The following is a 16,712-nucleotide window of genomic DNA, read 5'->3' on the forward strand; positions in this document are numbered from 1 at the left end:
CAGTTTGCCTATTATCCTTTTATTATATAGGATAGAGGCCTGGTGCACGGGTGAGGGTCGGCTGGTTTTCCCTGAAGGGTGTCCCGGATCATGGTGGGGGTCCTGCTGTGGTGCCTGGCCAGTCTGGGTGAGGGGCTGAGGGCTGTTTGCAGGCTTGCCAAGCCTCCCAGCGAGGACCCTCACCCCATGACGGTGTGGCCAGCCTGGGTGAGGTGCTGATGGCTGTTTCCAGGCTGGCGACAGCCCCTTCAGGGTGAAGGTCCCCGCTGGGGTGCCTGGCCACCCTGGCCAGCCAGGGCCGTTTTCAGGCTCGCCACACCCCCGAGCCACCCAAACTCCCAGTGGAGGCTGGCTGGAAGTAGGTATCTGGGATTAATTTATCTTCTATAATTGAAACTTTGTTGCCTTGAGTGGAGGCCTCAGCAGGCCAGGGCAGGCGGGAAGCTTGGCTTCCTCCATTGCTGGCGCAATAAGCTTCCTGCTTGCTCCAGCTCCATGGCTGCCGGCTGCCATCTTAGTTGGGTTAATTTGCATATAGTCACTCTGATTGGCTGGTGGGCGTGGTTTGGGGCCTAGTGAAGGTACGGTCAATTTGTATGTTTCTATTTTATTAGATTAGTTATTCACAGCTTTGCATGATGAAGAAAATAGTGTTTTGTTTTGTTTTTAATAAGGAAGCATTGCAGTCTATAAAATCAAAGGGCCCAGAATATATCTTAGATATTGTCTGGAAGCTTTTCTACTGACCCTCCAATGGGAAAGCTTGAAATGTGATGAACTTCACAGAATTACATGTATTTATAAAACATTTGTATGTTAGTTGTTCAAGGCTTTTGATACATTCTTTTCATTGTTAGAAGTTTGTTGTGCACGCCAGACCCCTTTCTTTGTGAAAAGTTTCCCCAAAAGGCTTTCAGTCATTCAAAATGCAAACTATGGTTAGACAACAACAACAAGGACTGAGATTGATTGATTTGGTTTGTTATGGACTTCCAAAAATGTGTTTAGGTTCTCCTGTGATTTCTTTACAACAGGATAACTGTGGCTATGGGTTCAGGATAGAATTCCAGTTTATCTGCAATAATGTATTTGTTAATTTATTTCACTTAGGGTTTTGTGACATCTGTGAATTCTGAGCCCTAGGCAGTTCACAACACAATGTAACCTTTAGTACATTTCTACACAGAGTACTGATTTTTGAGAAGTTTATAATTGCCTGTTGTAATCAAGCAAGGGTAAGGGACAAGGATTCTACCATGCTTATGTGGTCATAAATATAATTTCTAATAAGTGAGTTTCTGTTTTCTTCTGTATTCTGAATAACTGGTCAGGATCTTAAAGGTAATGTGAGTAAAAAAAAAATATTCTCTGCTCTCTATGTATTATCAGTTTGGTAGTCTTGACTTGTTTTTTTTTTTTTTTTCTTAGTGATAACAAGGGAGAGTTAGATGACTAATTAACCGATTTCTCCTTTTGTCTTTTTCTATTAGTCACTATGAACAAGACCGTAGTGCACTTAAAAAAAGGGAATGGGAACGGAGGAATCAAGAAGTCCAGCAAGAAGATGATCTCTTTTCTTCAGGCTTTGATCTTTTTGGGGAGCCCTACAAGGTAGCTGAATATGTATGTAATTTATCTTTATGGAAAATGATTGCTTGTCATGTTTTTTAACACATTTAATCAACATTTAATCTATTTTTAAAGTACCCAAATGATTTCCAGGAGAATATATTTTACAAATGAAGTATATACATATACTGTATTTGGGGCAATTGCAAATTTATAAGGAAGTCTTCTGAGACAGATTCCATCTTCTTTGGTAAGCATAGTAACTTTGAAAGAGACTTGTGAGACTGCCTGTCTCCAAAGAGATCTTTACTGCCCAACACCTCATACAGCAAGGAAGGCCCCCTTGACACTTTCTCCCACTTTGATTATCAGAAAGGCAGTCCCTGAAGACTGTCAGTGGATATGCCTATTTCTTCTCCCGATAAATGTCATCCATTGCAAGGCCACTGCTTTCTTTTTCCATTTTAGGTTGTTAGTAGCTGTTCACTGGTTTGAGTGGTCTTTGAAAATCACTGTTCTGGGAGAAAGGTAAAAGTCAATTATTTTTCCTGGTGGTTAATAATCATGATTTTGGAGAGAGTGCCTCAACCAGAGGGGTTAGTGTAGCTTGAGTGATTTTCTAGTGGTATTCTGGCTAGTAAGTAACTCCAATAATGATCATACTGCTATGTCTAAGTACTGACTTCACAATGACTGCCTCTGAACTTTCTATTTGGGGTGGAGGTTGGGGAAAGAACCCTTTTAAATTGATGATAGCTGGTTTGTTTTTATTGAAATTTAGCAGCAGTATAATTTTCTGTAATAAAACAGAGATAATGTAAGAGTTAAAACAAAAATATAGAGTATTTTCAAGAGTTGTGATTTTAAAAGAGCACCATTTAGGGGACATTCTGGAAAAGGAAAGTTCTTAATAAGGACTGCATAAGCACAAATACTACTTTGGAGCAAAATGTACGCTATTTGGATTGATGACTAGTAACACCAGATTCTTGATGCCTTATTCAAAATAAGTAAGTAACTCCTAGTTGAGACCTTCATGTGTCTTTCAAGTTTGGTTAATTCTGACAAAGAAACTTAAGTCACCTAAACTACTAGTTTATAATTTGTTAGCATAATTCTTTTAAAAAGCATTTTTCTATCTCAATTGATTTAAATTTGTACTACCTTCAAAGTATATATTTAGAGATATGATTACTTTAACAAGCATTTTTTCAAGGACCATTATTTGCTAGTCATGTTTTAGACTAGTGTACAAAGGGAAATAAGACATTATCCCTGCCTTCAAGGAATTTCTTATCCAGTGGCAGAGATAATCATGAATGAACGAGGGCATGACTTCATGGTAAGTGCTAGAGAGGTAGATAGGAGAAGGATTAGTGAAGACATTGTACCTCATACGAAGGAGTTTGGACATAAAGAGAAGTTATTGCAAGTTTTAAAATCAGGTCATGTCTGGGACAAAGAATTTTAAAAGACAATGTTGAAAATTTGGAGAATGGGTTGATGGGAAGGTAAACTAGAGGCAGATAAGGAAGCTATTTTAGTTGGCTAAGGAAAGTTCATGGCAGGCAGCATTTAAGGTAGAGCAAGGAAGTTCAAATGATGGACTGGGTATCTGTTTGGATGTGGGGAGTGTGATAGATGAATGATTTTTTTCCCATCTGTTTGACTTCAGAAGATGGTGCTATTAACAGGTTGTTCAGAAGGACAGCAGGGTTGGTGCATGTAGAGAAAAACATAAATCTGATTCGAGTAATTTGTGTTTGAGATGTCACTTGAATATTAAGGGAGAGTTATCCAGTAGACATTGGATACATGGATATGGAGCTAAAGGGAGTTGTTAAGAGAGATTTAGGGGACATCATGTGGGTGGCAATAGAAGCTGTGAGAATTAACATTATCACTGAGTAAGATTACTGTGTAAAAAGGACAAATAGAGAATCTTGGGAATTAGAAACATTTAAGGGGTAAAATACAGGGTGTCCCCAAGAATATATACATATTTTAACAGGTGATAGCTTAATTTTCAAAATGAAATTTGTTTTAATAAACACTGCCTTTATAATTATTCAAAGTATGTGTATACATTTTTGGGACACCCTATAGGAGGCAAGGAAAATAAGTTAAAAAGGAGTGAATAATAAGAAAGATAGGAAGAGAACTTGGAGAGAATCATTTAATAGAACCAAAGTAATAAAGGGCTTATGGAGGAGGGATTTTCTAGTTACAGGTATCAGAGAGGTCAGGAAAGGTCGGGACTGGAAAGTGGCTGTTGGATTTGGCAGTTAAGTGATAATTAGTGACCTTAGGAAGAGTTTTTTATTTGTTAATGTTGGTGGTCATTGTGGGAAGCCAAACTGTAAGCGTTTTGAGAGGAAATGGGATGTAGTAACATAAAGAAAGAGAGGAAGTTAATGTAGATTTGATCTTGCAGAAAGTTTTTTTATTGAGGGGGGAAGAAAGGAAGCAAATTAAATTGCAAGGGGGAGAAATATGGAAGGAAGCTTTTTAAAAGTGAAATAAACTTGAACATTTTTAGAGATTGATGGGAAGGAACCAATGACAATGGATAAGGAAAGGGTGAAGAAAGTATAGGAGGGAGAAATGGGGTAAGTAGAGCAAGATCCCAGAGGTAATGAGAACATACAAAATCAAGAACATGTGAAGAGTGATGAGCCATGGGAAAGTAAATGGGGATGGAATATTAGGCAGAGGTAATGATAAAATACAAAATCAAGAACATGTGAAAAGTGATGAGCCATGAGAAGGAAGATGGCAATGGAATATTACAAAGAGAACAAAGCAAGAGAGTGAAGGAAAGATTGGGGGCAGGGCAAGAAGTTGTGATTTCCATTTTTTCCAGAGAGTGGAAGTGAGGTCAAAGGATGATAGATGCCAATATTAAGAAAAAGGAATAGCCAGATGAGTTTTATATATTATATTTGGATGGATTAGAAAAATGAGCTTTATTCAGAGGATGCATCATTAACATTCAATATTTACTCCATACTTAACACTATTATGAGATATAGTATCCTTGATTCCCCCACATTATATTTTCAATCCTGCTCAATTAGTGGTCATATACCTTTAAGGTAAATACCATCTCTTGTTAACAAGGAGTGTTATGCAGATGTGCATTTATATTTTTGAGTAGGCAGTTAAAAAATCTTTTGTCAACATTGTCAGATGCTTTCAAAAGCGATATGTCTTGATATGTCTAGCACCAGTTCTAGGTGCTAGATGTGTCTCTACCAGATGTGTGCTAGACATATCAAGACAGATGGCTTTTGAAAGCGTCCGACAATGTTGACAAAAGATTTTTTAACTGCCTACTCAAAAATATAAATGCACATCTGCATAACACTCCTTGTTAACAAGAGATGGTATTTACCTACTAATGGGAACATTAGTCTAGCACAGGGCCAGGCTTATTATGTGACTAGTAGCTTTTTGCCTTTATCCTTCTTGATGAGGAAGAGCCTTTTTTTCTTGGGAAAAGACTGTGAAAGAAAGAAATATGTTAACAATTGATAACCTAGTAACTCCCTTTCTTTCACTATTACTTTGATGATCAGCTGCTATTTTGTGCTATGTCTATGTTCAGGGTTCTCTGGGTGATCACTGGACAGTAGACCTCTCCTTCTCCCCATATTGTGATACTATTGTGCTTGATGTGTACCTCCAAAATCTCCCCATATCTGGACTTATGTGGAAACCCTTGAAATAGCTTGACATGCCATTGGTAGGGATGAAGGCATGCCACAACTCTTCCTTGGGTTTGTGGTTGGAATGCTTATCAAATTAAAAAATCAAAATTCCTGGTGGTGGATCAGGACTTTCAGGAAACTTTTTGCCATCCTAAGTTCTAAATTATAGTTTGATCACTTGTCCAACATTATCAATGGTAATACACTAGTCAATGAATGGCCAGAAGGAAGAAATGGTGATTTCTAATGTTTCTGGCTGATTTCCTTCCTTTCCTTATTTTACCTCTACCACTCCCAGAATGGAAAGTATGTTGACTACTCCAACATTTGGTTGGTGGGTAACCTCTCTGCATGGTTGCTTTTGTTGCTTACACATTTCAAATTTGAGTTAGTTTGTGCTATGCTATAGAAAGGGCTATCTTTAAAAGTGATTGAAAAATGTGACATGTCTAGTGTGGGAATATTAGGAGGGATGAGGAACTAGCATGCACCAAGTGCCTAGTCTATGCCAGACACCGTGCTGCAGCTTTATATATGTGCTTGTTTAGTCCTCACAATAACTAGCATAGGCATTTTTCTCATGTTTCCCAGGAGGAATTTGAGACTCAGAGAGGTGAGGTTGCTTCTCTGCAGCTTAATATCCATATAACTGGTAAATCTAGGCCCAGTTCTATGTGATTCTGTATCTGTAGCAGGAAGCTGTTGATATCCTCTGACAGGAAGACAGAAGACCTGATAAGCTTACCTCCTGTGTGACTTTGGGGAAGAAATTTCATTTCTCTAACCTATAGTTTCCTCCTCTCTGAAGTGAATAATAATACCTGATAATAAAAATAATACCTGATAACAGCAACAACAACAACAACTACTACAACTGACATTTATAGCTTTTCACAGCTCAACAAGAATGAGGAATGAGGACACTGAGGCACGGAGAAGTTAAGTGGCAGTTACAAGCTAGATTGAAACCAGATCTGCTATGCTGAATCACATGGTTATTGTAAGGATCAAGTCAAATACCCAGGAAACCTTGCCTTGAAATCTGTAAAGTGCTGTACAAATTCAAAGTATTATCATTATTATAATTAAAGAAAGAAATAGTAACTTACAGTTTGGATAGATTAACTGTGAAATATTAGAATTATATAAAATAAATCACTAAATCACATACATTAGCTACAATGAAGTAAAAGAAAACATGAACCTCAAAACTTAAGTTATATAATTACTTATATTAAAAATAAATACTATAGTGTAATTACCTTCTAGCACATTAGTCCTGCAATGTAATCATGTTACTGATTTGAAGATAGCCTTAGAAGCAAACTGAGACAACTTTGCATTTCTTGAAGTAATGAGAGACAAAAAGCTTAAATGAAGGAGAGCTGCTAGTCATGAGCCACAAATCAGGCATGTAATTTATGCCTGAAAATACTTAGAAAAGGCATTTTCTTGATGATGGAGAAATTCTGATTACTCAGAAAATAATGGCTGTAAAGGTTACCTTTAAGAAATCAACCGATTATCTAGAACAGGAAATAAAAAAATTGGCAAAAATTGAAAGAAGCCTACAATTGATTGAAATGGCTGGATTTCATTTTTTCCATTTTTATAATTTTCAATCAAGACTTCCTGGAATATTTTGTTCCTTAATAGGATTGCTAAGACTCTGGAGGGTGAAAAAAACCTTTAGTGTGAATTAGATGTTTCTGTGGTGTATAATGAGAGTACATTGTGTAGGTGTACATAAATATATTGCAGGCCCCATTGAGTTTTCTATCGTATAGTCATCCTAAGAAATTTATGATGGTGAGAAGGCAGAGAGTTGAATCTGGCCACTTAGACTTTACTGATAATTATTGGAGATTATTGAATGATGGGCTTCTGAGACTATGTGTCTGTGTATACTCTTTGCCTAAATCTGTCTCATGAGTATTTTCAATTTACCACTATGCATGTTAAGAATTACCATGTCTGTAATCACAACATGTCTGTTATGCAAAACACATGGATCTTCCTTCAATCAGCAACACAGAAAGCATCACCAGTGAACTGTCTTGAACTGTCTGCTATGCAGTTCCAGTCACAAGTCCCACTGAGACAATTCCTCTGTGAGGAAGCTAGTCTAAGGGAGCTTACACCCTCTATTCGTTTGGATTTGCTCCATTCCTATATCAGTAGTGCACAGGAAAGCGTAATACTTGGAGCTATTAGCCTAACCCTGTAACTCCACTTGCAGACATTTCTTCCCTGAGTTAGAATTTAATTCAATGCTCTTGCTTTTAAGTCATCATAAGGAAAAGCCATGTGAAGACATCTTTACATTTTCTGTAAAATTAGTACTGAAAAACTATTTTATTGTTCAAAGTTCTTCCAATCAAACCAATGAGAATTTATTTTCATATTTTGGCATCTGGTAGTCATTTATTTCATTTAATGAATTAGGGTATCCTTCCTTTCATCAGATAAAGAGAATTTTATAAGCTATGAGTTTTCCTTATTGCTTTAGCTACCAAGTAGCTTGGTTTTCAACTTAATGTTCAATCACAGTAACCAGCTTAGCTTTTACTTTTACTTTTACTTTTTCTGTTTATGTACCTTTTACTCAAAATTATTTATTTTAGCATAGGCAAGGTATACATTATAATTTTATTCTGTTCAATTCATCAACAACTTATTGAGTGCCAAATATGCACCATACACGTTGCTAAGTCTTGAAGGTATAAAATTAAATAAAAGGTAGTTGAATTTTAAAAGCTTATACTTTTGTGCAGGAAAAAAATTATAACTATAGTATAGTCTATATAGTAGGAGGTTGGTTTTCTATATGTATTTAGAGAAGTTTCAATTTTCCTCTAACTTTATTCATGTAGATACAGTTTTAGACATTGGCCAGTTTAGGACTTCTCCTAATTTCAAGCATATTTCAAAACCTAGAGATGCAAAATTAAATCTAAGCATGCATCAGAAACTCAGATCACTATAGTAATAGACATAAATGAAGAGATATTAAAACCTAACTAAGGTTCTCTCCATTGAGATAAAGATAAACCTGTTCCTTTTATTTACTGCTGAACAGGAACAGGAATGTGATTAACTTGCTTGTGAGCAAATGGGTTTTGATGTTCTGGACTCCTGATGCAGCTGGGCTAGAATAGAATGAATTACTTCTTAGGGATTTGAGAGATTTTGGTGGTTTTGTGACATCATGGGGCAAGGTTCTGATTCTGTAGAACTCTGTTTCAATGAAAGTTCAATAAAATTTCAATGAAAGTAAAGTAAAATTTCTATGAAAATTCAATAAATTAAGCTTTGAGCTTCCTGGTAGCTAAGGCAAAAAGAAAAAGCTCATAGGTTATATAATTTTATTTGCCTAATGTAAAGAAGCATATCCTAACTCAGTGAATGAGACAGTATAAAATGAAGATATTTAAAATGAAAATGAAATAGCTGTTTCCCCTTGTTGGGTAATATCCTCGAAGATAGTCAGGTATTAGTGTTCATTAGGCAGTCATGAGATAAACAGTTTGAGGGGCCAGAACAATGCTTTGCATCAGATTCTTATGGGGCCCTCAGCTCAATGAAATATTTTTGTTCTGGATTTAAGGATTGAATAGAGAAACTCATTTTGGCTGCTGCCCAAATGGCTTATTGTGCAACTCTATTGAAGGGGAGACAGATGTATACAAAGAGTTTATCCTTGCCTTAGCTGAAAAGTAATTTCTTCCATTAAAATTGACAAACTTAGGCCCTTTAGGGAATAAAAGTGATTTTTACTTGTCTTTATCTATTAAATATGCCTTTCAAATATACTTCTGAAAATGGAGAAATTTTTCAGCTGACAATTATATGAAATACTAATTGTTTAAGCACTATTTCAGCACCAAGGTTGCATGTAATGCAATATAAGATGTTTTTGAGGATAAGAAACCTAAAGTGATATATATCTGTTTTCAAAAATTCTCCATCCCCCACAGATCTATCTTAGCCTATATTTAGAATATTTTGTATTTATCTTTGAAACCGTATTTTCCAAACTGCCCTTATTTCTTTGAAAGTGTCTTCTGTGATTTAACATAGGGTATGAGTTGAATACTATATACAATATATGGCGATCATGCTAACAACAAAGCCAAGGTTTCCAGTTTGAATCCCTTTCTGGTTGTTTCTTCTTGGTATCTTTTTCTAGCTCCTCTTCTTTTCCCAATCTCTTAAAAGTTGATGTTTTCCAGGGTTCACTCCTTAGATTGATCTTATCTTTCTACATTTTCTTTCCCTGGATGATTTCATTCATTTTTGGCACTTCACCCTCCATTCATTTTCACACTCTTCCATCTTCACATACAGAGAATAGCACACAACCATACAGCCTAGGTTTAGACTGAGATAACAAAGTTAGATAGGCACACTCTCTGTGTGCAACAGAAAACTGGGCCATGTTAAGGGTGTGTGAGAAATCTTAAATGTTAAACATCTAGCTTAAGTGGAGGTTGTACCAGTGGGAGGTTGCCATACCCTTCTGTGCATGAAGAGCAAGCCTATGGATCCTGGGACGTAAACATTACATAGGGTGAGTGTCTTCTCCATCCATCTAATGGCCCTGCTGCCACATGCCTCCATGGATGCCAGTAGTCTTGTTTCATTGCAACATCTTGGGCCAGAATAGTAAAGTCTAAGCACAAAGAAGTACTTTGCCCTTCTGAATTCAACAGCTTATTTTGATAACATCTTTACTAGGTAAAAAGAATAATAAAAAGTCACTTTCAAAATTGAAAAGCTGAGTTTTCATCAGTCATTTCCCAGTATACAGCTCTCTACTATTTTTAGTTATGAAGACTATGCTTTCTATATTAAAAAAAATACTCAGGAACTTAAATATTTTAAAAGCAATCACACCACTTAAATAAGATCAGTATAACCTACAGGGGATGGTATAGCTGGTATGTTGGTTGTCCATAGAATGATTCAGTTGCCAACATCACTTTGAAAATCTGACTGTGTCTTGATTTACTCAAGTAACAGTTTAAATTCTTGAATATTTTTTTTTCTAAATCACCTAAGACACAGGAGAGCTTGAGTTACTGTTGATAAACAGTTGCACCATTTCAAAGTAAATGAGTATGAATCATTAATATGTAAATACCATTCCCCCAGAACATGTAGGCAGACACCAGTAATTTATAGTTCTTTGATGGAAAGGAATTAGATTTACTTTAGTTATAAGTCGGCTCAATTAGATATTGTTAAATCCCATGCTTTTTCTAAACTGAGGGTAGCCATGATAGGATTCTTTAACTGACTTCTTCCTTATCTAGTGGGCTAAACCTTTTTCATTGTATAATGTAGTGGAAAGGGATGACATGTCAAGAACAATATAATTCAAATAATCCTTTATAATCCCAATGATCAGTAAGTAGAAATTGTTGATCACAATGCAAAATGTAAGAGTTCAGATCAACTGATCTAAAGTAAGGTATTTTGCTAATAAAATTCATAAGTAACATAATTTAAAACTTTTTCCCAGTAAGAATATTTAAGGTTAGGCCAGGGAGTATACAAATGTTAATCACACAGCTCATTCCAAGAGACTATTTCAATATCGTTACTGATTTTTTTTCTTATATAGCACATGAAAAGTATGAATAGCAGCCTGAAAATTTTAGAGAACCGTATATGTTAGTCTACTTAGAACATCTGTTTGAAACATTAACATTAGGAAACACAAACCTATTCATTCTTTCTCCTCCCACCCCCATCTTTTTGTTATTTTAGACAAACAAAGGTGATGCACTTGCCAACAGAGTCCAGAACACGCTGGGAAACTATGATGAAATGAAGGATTTGCTAACTAACCATTCTAATCAGAATCATCTAGTGGGAGTCCCAAAGAATTCTGTGCCCCAGACTCCCATCAACAAAAATGAACCAAGCTTTTTGCCAGAACAAAAGAACCGAATGATCCCTCCTTATCAGGATAACACTCACCCCTCTGGACCAATGCCTCCACCTTCTGTTGTGATACTGAATTCAACTCTAATACACAGCAACAAGAAATCAAAACCTGACTGGCCACGAGATAGTCATAACACTAGCATTGTACCGGCTAGCCAGGCCAGCAGTCAGCCAAATAAGATGCAGCCATCTACACAGGATCAGCCTCAAGCTAGACTGGAAGACTACTTTGTTTACCCAGCTGAACAGCCTCAAGTTGGAACACTTGAAGGATCAAACCCATCAGCAAAGGAAGGCAGTTATCTCAAGTCCATTGGAGGTGATACATTCAAAGAAATCTTTCAATCTAACTCACCAGAAGCATCTGAATTTACAGTGCAAGTACCTGGGTCTCCCCTACTTGCCTCGTCTTTATTGGCTCCTAGCAGTGGCCTTTCAGTTCAAAACTTTCCACCAGGGCTTTACTGCAAAACAAGCATGGGGCAGCAAAAACCAACTGCATATGTGAGACCTATGGATGGCCAGGACCAGACACAAGACATATCTCCAACACTGAAACCTTCTATTGAATTTGAGAACAGTTTTGGGAATCTGTCATTTGGATCCCTCTTGGATGGAAAACCAAGTACAGCCAGTTCAAAGACTAAACTGTCAAAGTTCACAATTCTCCAAACAAGTGAAGTAAGTAATTTTAAAATTTTGTTTTGTTCCTTTTTTTTTTTTTTGGTTTACTGCTATAAAGTATTCACAAGCAGCTCTTATTTACCTTCTCACGCCATAAGTATAACTCTTCAAGGTCAGAAACTGAGTCTTGATCTTCTATCACTTGTGACTTGACTGATTAACACTCTGCAAATTCAGTAATATCTCCATAATTTGGAATGACAAAAGACAAGGTCAGTCTGAGTGAATGAAAGGTTGGAGTTATAACGTAGTTTCAGACAATACATTTTCAATATTATGTACAAATTTAATAACACTGGAGATTTTAATTGGCCATGAGGCCCATGAAAAGATTGAGTCGCTATAGGCCATGACTAGCCAATATCATAAACAAAACACAAAAAGTTCCTTGAGGTATTGAATGTACAGGTGTGGTTTGCTGGATCCTGAAGTGGAAGGCATTCTTTAAGAATCTTAGCTTCTTGCCCTTACTGGTTTTGCTCAGTGGTTGGAGCGTCAGTCCATGGACTGAAGGGTCCTGAGTTCATTCTGGTCAAAGGCACATACCTCGGTTATAGGCTTGATCCCTGGCCCCCGTCTGGGTGTGTGCAGGTGGCAACCGATCAATGTGTCTCTCTCGCATCAATGTTTCACTCTGTCTCTCCTCCTCCCTTCCACTCTGTCTAAAAATAAATGGAAAACATATCTTCAGGTGAGGATTAACAAAAACAAACAAAAATGACCATGAAGAATCTTACCTTCTCAAGTGCTTGCAGGGCTATTTATTGGTAAGATCTGTGTTATCTTCTATATTCCTCAATCTTCCCTTTTGCATCACTACCTTGAGCCCTTCTATGAAATCCAAAGGCATTATACTCAACCAGAATTCCACTGGGTTTAGAATGACTAAATGCTCTACCCATCTCAGGAATTGCCTTGTAAAAGAGAAGCTCCAAGGGACCAAAGCCTCTCCTAAAGGAATGAATTGTAATGACTGCATATTATGCCTTGTGGCCCCTGGGTGGGCGACACATATTGGGTGCCCTTCAGATACCACCATATAAGCTGCTGCCTACTATACCTCAAGTGCTTGACTGTAAGATGCCACTGCTTTTAGATTGTTACTGTTGACTAGAATCTTGAAAATATATGGAGGAAGAAGGTAGTTTGAAATTCTTAATAGGAGTGACAGGCAATCTGTATTGTTGCAGATTCTAATTTAGTGCTGTCTGAATTAGAGAAATCTGACCATATGTGTCCTCTGGCTTTTCTTCCTCTATTCATACTCAGCAGATGCTGTGATTTCATAGGATTATGGGAATACAAAGGAAGGGGCTGTTGGTTGTATTTCCTGAATGCATGTTTTTAATATTGTTTCATCTCTGAGGAAGTTGTGCTTTTTGTATTATAACTCATCAAATCTTGTCAAGCTTCCTCCTAAGTATCTCCCTAATCTGTCACCTCTTCACACTCATTGTTTTTGAAGTGCCCATGAGCATCTCTCACCTGGAATGTTGTGATAGCCCCTCCTACCATGTCTCCCTCCCTTTAGTCTCACCTTTCTTACAAACCATCCTCCATACAGACTGATTTAATGGGCAGATCTTGTCATGTCACTCCCTATTTTGGATTCTTCAATGTCTTCTCATCACTTTCAGGAAAAAGTCCAGATTTCTTAATTCTGCATGCAAAGCTCTTTATTCTCTGATTTCATATTCCCCTTCTGACTTATATGTCACCACTTCTTCATACACAGATGAAATCCCAGCCATATGGAACTACATGTGGTTTCCCATCTTATCATGCTTTATTACACTTCCTTGTTTTTGTGCCTACTGCCCCTTCAGCATACAATGTATTTCCCTACTCTCCCTTGTCTTCCTGGTGAAGACCTGCTTCTCCTTCAGGTATACTCAGTTGCCACTTTCACCAGGCTTAATTACAAACTGCTTCTTCTGGACTCCTCTAGCATCTTGTATACACTCTGACAGGCACTTTTTTCATTGTATTGTAGTTACTTGTTTATGTCTGTCTTGGCCACTAGACTGGGAGCTCCCTGAAAGCAAGAAATGTCTCATTCTTTTCTGTATCTTAAGTGCCTAGCAAATGCCTAGCACATAGTAGATACTCAATAAATATTTGTTGAATGAATGAATTTCAAAAATGGTTACTTGATTACATTTACTAAGCTACGTTCATCAAATAACATTAACAAAGATAAACAATTGCTAGAAAAGCCATCCTCAATTTTATTTCTTTCATTGTGCATTGTCTTCCTGTGTCTTATTCTACTCTACTTCTGCAGAGTCATTTGGAAACCTGAATCCCAATTTCCACCGGATGGCTTATTACAGGATTGTAATACTTATAAACCCAAAAGAAACCTGCTTTGAAAAAGGTGTATAATGGGAGACTGGAATGTAATTTTTGTCCTGTTCTTGTCATGGTGTCTGCTATTGTTCCCTCCTTACATGGTGGTGCCATCATTCTGAACTGGTCTCCAAATAGCACTGGCCCATCAAGAGGTCTGTCAGCCTGTGTCCATACCTGATTAGTGGAGTGACAGGTCACAGTTTCAGTGAGATCTGCTCTGTTGTAATCCTCTGTCATATATTTACAGTATGGCTGACCGAGATTCAGAAATGACTTCATGTTTTTGCTCAATGCTCTGGCACACTATTGAGAGTTACATTTGCAAAGAGATTCTGAGCTATCATCAACTCTGGAGATGATGATCTAATAAGCAATCTATGTGCACTGCATGCAGCCTTTGGTGAGGAAAGGTACAAACAGACTTTGGTAGAGCCTTGTATCAAAATGGACCAGGTGCAATAAAGTCATCATAAAGATCAGTGAAGTACTTATTTTATAATATAGGTTTCAAGGAAGGATTTAAAAGAGTGGTAGAGAGAATGTTAGTGACCTAAAGTCAGGAGAATAAACAGACTCTAAGGGTAATGTGAAAACCAAAAATAGAAGGAAAAAAGTGAGAGGTTAGAAAGTCTAATATAGAGCTCCGAAATGTGTAGATAAAAACATTAGTATAACTACAGACAGGGTAGAACATTATAAAGCTTTGAACCTAATGGAATTTATGTGGCTAAAACTCTAACCAAGTCTGGAAAGTCAACCTATTATATCTGGTTGAACTTTTCAAAAGCACTTAACTTTAGAATTCAGTCCCAGTCCTTGGAACCAAGAGTTACAGGCATTGGGTTCTGGGTACCTAGTCAAAGCAGCCATCTTTGATGAGTGGTAGCATTACTTTATTACTAAAAAGGCTTGTCCATAGAGTAATCACATTTCTTTGAGCATTCCCAACTCATACCCTCGCTCTAGTGACAGGAGGCTGACATGTGTACTAATGAAATATGTTTTGGGGGAGTAGGGAGTAAATGACTAGGAAACACATATTCTAAGATATACAAAAAGCAAATGTCATTATATTTGTGAACTGGGAGATCATATAAAATTAAATGTGCATGTGTGTGCACCCATGTTTGTTTATGTGTCTATGCTTGTATGTATAGTGGAGAAATTTTAATTATAGGCTATCATTGAAACATTTCTTTGCTTCTTAGAATTTCTGTATTGATACTAAGGATGCTAGAAGCCTAACTTTATTTCAAAAGGTCAGTTTTTCTATTGAAGCATGCTATTTAAAAAAAAAAAACAAGCAAACATTATTTGTTTTTGTAAAAACTTAATGTTACAGAATTTATTAACATTCCAGGCAACCAAAAATAGACTGATGTGTTCTACAGTTGGCCTTAGAAGAACTTTCTGGGAACTACATCTAAAAACAGTAAAAGACCTTTTTATATAGCTAGTGGAAACTGAGGGTTGCTTGCAGATGGTGTTTTATTAGGAAATTAATTTGTTAATAAATGCAGGTTTATACATGATTTTATTACAGATGTTTTTTTGTTTATTTAGTCATTAAGCTAAGAATATTCTGGTTTTGATAGCTTTGCATTTTGGTGCAATTTGTTATTAGTATTATTTGAGAAGTAAATAATTCATACAAATGAAATGATCAATGACATGTATTAAGTGTCTCCATCCTAAATCAATAACTTTTATAAGTACAATGCTAATGTGTGGAGTGTCATCACCATAAAGGTTCATTTGCTTTACAAGCAGCTCTTGGTGTGACCTAAGACTATCTGAGGCTACAGTTGCCTCAAAACTAGGAGTCTCTTAGAAAAGTTTAATGGAACTGATAAAAATTATGTGATTTGACTTTAGCTTATTTTAGTGACTAGTTTTGTCAACTGGCTAAAAAGTTATTGCTCACATGTTTGTGCCTGTGCTTGTTTTGTTTTATATACCATACAGTGAACACTGTGAGTGTCATTGGATTTATTTATTATGAAGTAGATAGGAATCTCACATCCCTTTGGTGAGAACTGCAGAGAATGATAAAAATGTACCATTCGTGTGCTGGATATGCCCAGTTGGGCACACAGAAACCATAGTGGCAGCTGATTTAAAGAACAGAAGGGCATCCAGCTATTGTGTGCAACCCATTCTAAGCATTTTTTCACTTGATGTATATCAAGTTTTTTTGTCCATTCTTATGGAAAAAATAGTATCCAGTCTAAGGCTATAACTTGTCTAATTCCCATCCCATTGGAAATTAATGGTGATGCCTCTGAAAGTCTTCATAGTTCCAGGGCACCAAAAGAGACCTTGACCTTAGCATTTATTCCATAAAAGTTTGGGATCCAGAAAGTTTTGTATTCTCCAGTCCATCACCTTTGTCACTTTGTGTGTGTGTGTGTGTGTGTGTGTGTGTGTGTGTGTGTGTGTTACTAG

At 36.9% G+C, this 16,712-nt stretch overlaps 1 protein-coding gene across 1 annotated transcript in view; it reads left to right on the forward strand.

Moving 5' to 3' along the window:
• The window catches only part of LOC107181751 (AF4/FMR2 family member 2-like), a 61,120-nt gene that overhangs the window by 22,060 nt on the left and 22,348 nt on the right, over nucleotides 1–16,712 (forward strand). The window contains exons 2-3 of the mRNA XM_015558413.1: nucleotides 1,491–1,611; nucleotides 11,052–11,916. Coding sequence (XP_015413899.1) covers nucleotides 1,491–1,611; nucleotides 11,052–11,916 — 986 coding nt within the window. The remainder of the gene's footprint in view (nucleotides 1–1,490; nucleotides 1,612–11,051; nucleotides 11,917–16,712) is intronic.

Source organism: Myotis davidii, unplaced genomic scaffold (assembly GCF_000327345.1).
Source record: "Myotis davidii unplaced genomic scaffold, ASM32734v1 scaffold350, whole genome shotgun sequence".
Taxonomy (NCBI): domain Eukaryota; kingdom Metazoa; phylum Chordata; class Mammalia; order Chiroptera; family Vespertilionidae; genus Myotis; species Myotis davidii.